A 4,115-nucleotide genomic window follows, 5' to 3' on the forward strand; every position below is an offset into this window, starting at 1 on the left:
CAAGTAAGTTCTGCTCATTGTGGATCCTAACATGTCTTTTAAGACCCCCATTGGATTTGCAAACCCTCTGGCACACACCACATTCAAACGTGTGCACAGACATATAATCAGAATAGCTGGATGAGGTTTGTTTTCCATGGGTTCGCAGGTGAGATTTGAGGCCAGCCAAGGACAGACATGGTCTGTCACAGACTGTGCACACAAAAAGGTCCTTGTCATTCACCTTCTCAGTCTTTACATTTTTCCTTAAATATCTCTTGAGCCCTGCTTGCATCATCCTGGCCTCTTCAAATGCTTTCACTCCACTCCACACCCTTGTTCGCCATCCAACTCGAATATATATATATTTGTTATTTGTGTCTGTGTTTGACCCTCCACCATCGCTTGAAACTGATGTTGGTGTGTTTACGTCCCAGTTGCTTAGTGGCTCGGCACAAAGAGATCAATAGAATAAATACTAGGCTTACAAACCATAAGTCCTAAAGGTGGTGGTCCAGTATGGCCACAGTCAAATGACTGAAAGAAGTTAAAGTATATATATATACACCCATCTATCAAATCCACTCATAAGGCTAGTTGGCCTAGAACTAAAATGGAAGACTTTTGTTCAAGGTACTATGCAGTGGAACTGAACCCAAAACTATGTTATTGAGAAGCTAACTTCTTAACCATCCAGCCATGCCTGTGCCTACAACTACACCTCTTCAGTATTTTTTGGTATTTTATTATTTGTTCTCCTATTTTCTGCTGCATTGAGAAATGTTGAAATTATCTATTTTCTAATTTCAGGATTTGATTTCAAAAGGAACAAATTTACCAACAGACAACTGTTGGTAAGTTGGAATCAAGAATCTTGTTTGACAGACTTCTCAAAATCAGAAAAATAAGAAACCATTTTAATTTGTAATCTTCAGGAGGAATCTTAAAAAAATATGCAGAGAAATTTTGGAATAAAACCATTTTATTGTGAAATATGCGAAAAAGATTTTTTACACAGCAGTGACTTGAAATTTCATATGAGGACTCACAATGGAGAGAAATCTTTCAGTTGTGATATCTGTGGAAAGGAATTCTCACAAAACTCTAATTTAAGGAAGCATATTAAAACTCACAGTGGTGAGAAACCTTACCGGTGTGATATATGCAGAAAAGAATTTTCCAGAAATTCTCTTTTAAGCCGTCATATAAGAACTCACACTGGAGAAAAACCGTACCATTGTGATATATGTGGTAAAGATTTTGTTGATAATTCAACATTAAAGAGGCACATAAGGATTCATACTGGTGAAAAACCATTCTGTTGCCAAATATGTGGGAAAGAATTTGCTCGAAATTCTCATCTAAAAGAACATATAAAAACACATACTGGAGAAAAACCTTATCATTGTGAAATATGTGGCAAAGATTTTTCTCAAAGTTCCTATTTAAAAGAACATATAAGAACTCATACAGGTGAAAAACCCTATCATTGTGAGATATGTGGTAAGGAATTTTCTAGAAATTCCCATTTAAAAGAACACCGCAAAACACATTCTAGAGAAAAAAGTTTTCTCTGTCAGATATGTGACAAGAGTTTCTCCCAAAATTCTCATTTAAAAGAACATATAAAGTCACACACTGAAGATATTCTAGAAAGTTGCTAATTTTTATTCTTATTAAAAAAATTATATGTATTTAATTTTAAATATTTATGTTTTTATGTGAGGGAAAAATAGTTAGCATTCTCATGTCAAAGATGGAGACAAAAGAGCTTGGATATGATGCAAAATTAAGTCATTATCATCATCTTTGTTTTAATATCAACTTCTCTATGCTTGCATCAGTCAAACAAAATTTGTTGAGGCAAATTTTCAATGGTCAAATGCTATTCCTGTCACCAACCCTCACCTGTTTCCAACTAAGGTAATATTTCCCCATAACCAGACATTTTTGCAGAAAATTGGAAATGAAAGACACTGCTTGTATGACATTGACACTTGTACTCATGTACAGCTATCATGCAACGTCGAGGCCAGGAGACATAAACGTACAAACACACACACATATATAACATAAATATATATATAATGAGCTTCTTTCAGTTTCTGTCCACCAAATCCATTCACAAGGCTTTGGTTAGCTGGGGCGAATGTAGTAAATACTTGTCTAAGGTGCTATGCTATAGGACTGAATTTGAAATCATGTGGTGGCAGAATCATTAGAGAATCAGACAAAATGCTTTGCAGTTTTTCTTCTGGCTCTTTACATTCTGAGTTCAAATCCCACTGAGACCAGCTTTACTTTTCATCTCTCCAGCGGTTGATAAAATAAAGTACCAGTCAAGCATTGGGGTTAATGTACTTGACTAACCTCCTCTCCTAGAATTGCTGGTTTGTGCCAAAATTTGAAAAATATTGTTGTTGCTTGTTTTATACAAGCTCTTTCAAGTCTCATCCAAAGACCTCAAGAAATATCAAGTTAAATGTTTTATTGTGACTGCAGGTGTTATTTACAAGTAGCGAGATAAACTTCAGGGAAAGGACACCAAATAATATGAATTAAGATTTCATTAGAAGTAATATTTTCAATTTTAAAAGATTCAAATATTCTCAGAGGTCTCGCATAGAATGTGGATTACACCCATGAGAATAAATTTTTGTAGTTCTGATACTTTTTGGTTGCCTGGTATTTGATCATAGTATTTAAGAGCACTTTAGCTTTTCAATATCTGGCATAAAGCTCCCTCCCTCAATGCTACACTCCTACTCTGTCAAGATGACTTGTCTTGTGAGCTACTTGGTAACGTCACTAGTAACAGTGCCATGGTACACTATAAAGTGCTATCTGTAAAGTGGTTAGTATTAGAGAGGGCATCCAGCCATAGACATCATGTCAAAGCAGATGCTGGAGCTCAACACAGTACTCTGGCTCAATGCAGTTTGTTGAATCATCATGTCAGCATGGAATACAGACATTAAATGATGATGACGATGATGAATGTTCCTGTGAAATGGAATGATGGAAGAGATTCATGCACTGCACACTTGAATTGCACGTTCATGACATACTGCAGTTGCTCATTATGTCTTTAGGCAAGACATGTTACTCTATTTAGTTAATATATTTACTTAAGACATTTTTATCATTGTGCTGTGTGCTAAGATATGAAGATAATTTATCAATGAGTTACCGTTTTAATCCCCAACCGAAACTACTTCACTCCATTAATTCTTTAAATAACCACATGAGTATCATCACCTTTCACTTCTTTTCTGTATAATTCCAGCATAATACCAATTAGGAGACCATTATTTTTTAAAATAGTTAAAACTACTGCTACTGCTGGTAGGTGTAGTAGTAGAAGTAGCAACAGAAAAACAGTTAAGTATCAGACTAAAATGATGCCATATTTAATCATAGCTCTTTATGTTCTGAGCTGAAATTCAGCTTTTCACCCTTCCAGTGTCAATAAAATAAATACAATTAAATTGAGGCCTGTTCAATTGATTATAAACTTTCCCTTTAAATTTATGTTTTTGTGCCAAAATGATAAATGTTTAGTAGTTTTAGTTACAGTAGTAGCATTTTTTTTTTGTTTTAAATTGTTCATACTATCCGACGAAGGATGAGTTTTGTAAATTTGAAAGTTAAGAAATATTAATAAGTTGATTCTAGAATTGTTTCTTCCATGTTTGTTTCAATTGCATTGGTTATGTCAAGTAAAATGGATACAGCCAGAAAGGGTTAGAACGGTTTACTAACTCACTAATGCTGTACAGCAATCATCATTGCTGTTGATTCTGCTACTGTTAACTAATTAACGTCAAAGACAACTGGGCTTATGGATGTCACAGGATTGAAATAACAAATTTAAATTTGTACCAGCAATTGTTAAAAATTCTTGACACTTCAAATGTTATTTGCTTAAGAGAACAACACATAACTGAAAACATTGATGAAATCTATGAATTTTTCCATTTGAACAATATTGTTTTATGGAAACAATTGTGATATATAATGGTTGTTGTAGAATTATTGCCATTTAATAGATATGATATATATATGTTTATATAATATATATATAATATGTATATATATATATATAATGTATATGTAAAATATACATATAATGTATA

At 33.7% G+C, this 4,115-nt stretch overlaps 1 protein-coding gene across 2 annotated transcripts in view; it reads left to right on the top strand.

The window, feature by feature from the left end:
* LOC106882240 (zinc finger protein 596) overlaps positions 1–3,467 on the top strand; it is a 9,546-nt gene extending 6,079 nt beyond the window's left edge. The window contains exon 3 of one of the 2 annotated variants that reach the window (XR_008267097.1): positions 790–972. Coding sequence is in view for 1 of the 2 variants with exons in the window: in XM_014932847.2 (XP_014788333.1) it covers positions 933–1,643 (711 nt within the window). In the remaining variant the exon portion in view is untranslated. Of the gene's footprint in view, positions 1–789 lie in introns of both variants that reach the window. The other variant, XM_014932847.2, reaches the window with a different exon arrangement.
* Positions 3,468–4,115: the final 648 nt, after the last annotated feature.

The sequence above is a fragment of the Octopus bimaculoides genome, unplaced genomic scaffold (assembly GCF_001194135.2).
Source record: "Octopus bimaculoides isolate UCB-OBI-ISO-001 unplaced genomic scaffold, ASM119413v2 Scaffold_198165, whole genome shotgun sequence".
Classification (NCBI taxonomy): Eukaryota; Metazoa; Mollusca; class Cephalopoda; order Octopoda; family Octopodidae; genus Octopus; species Octopus bimaculoides.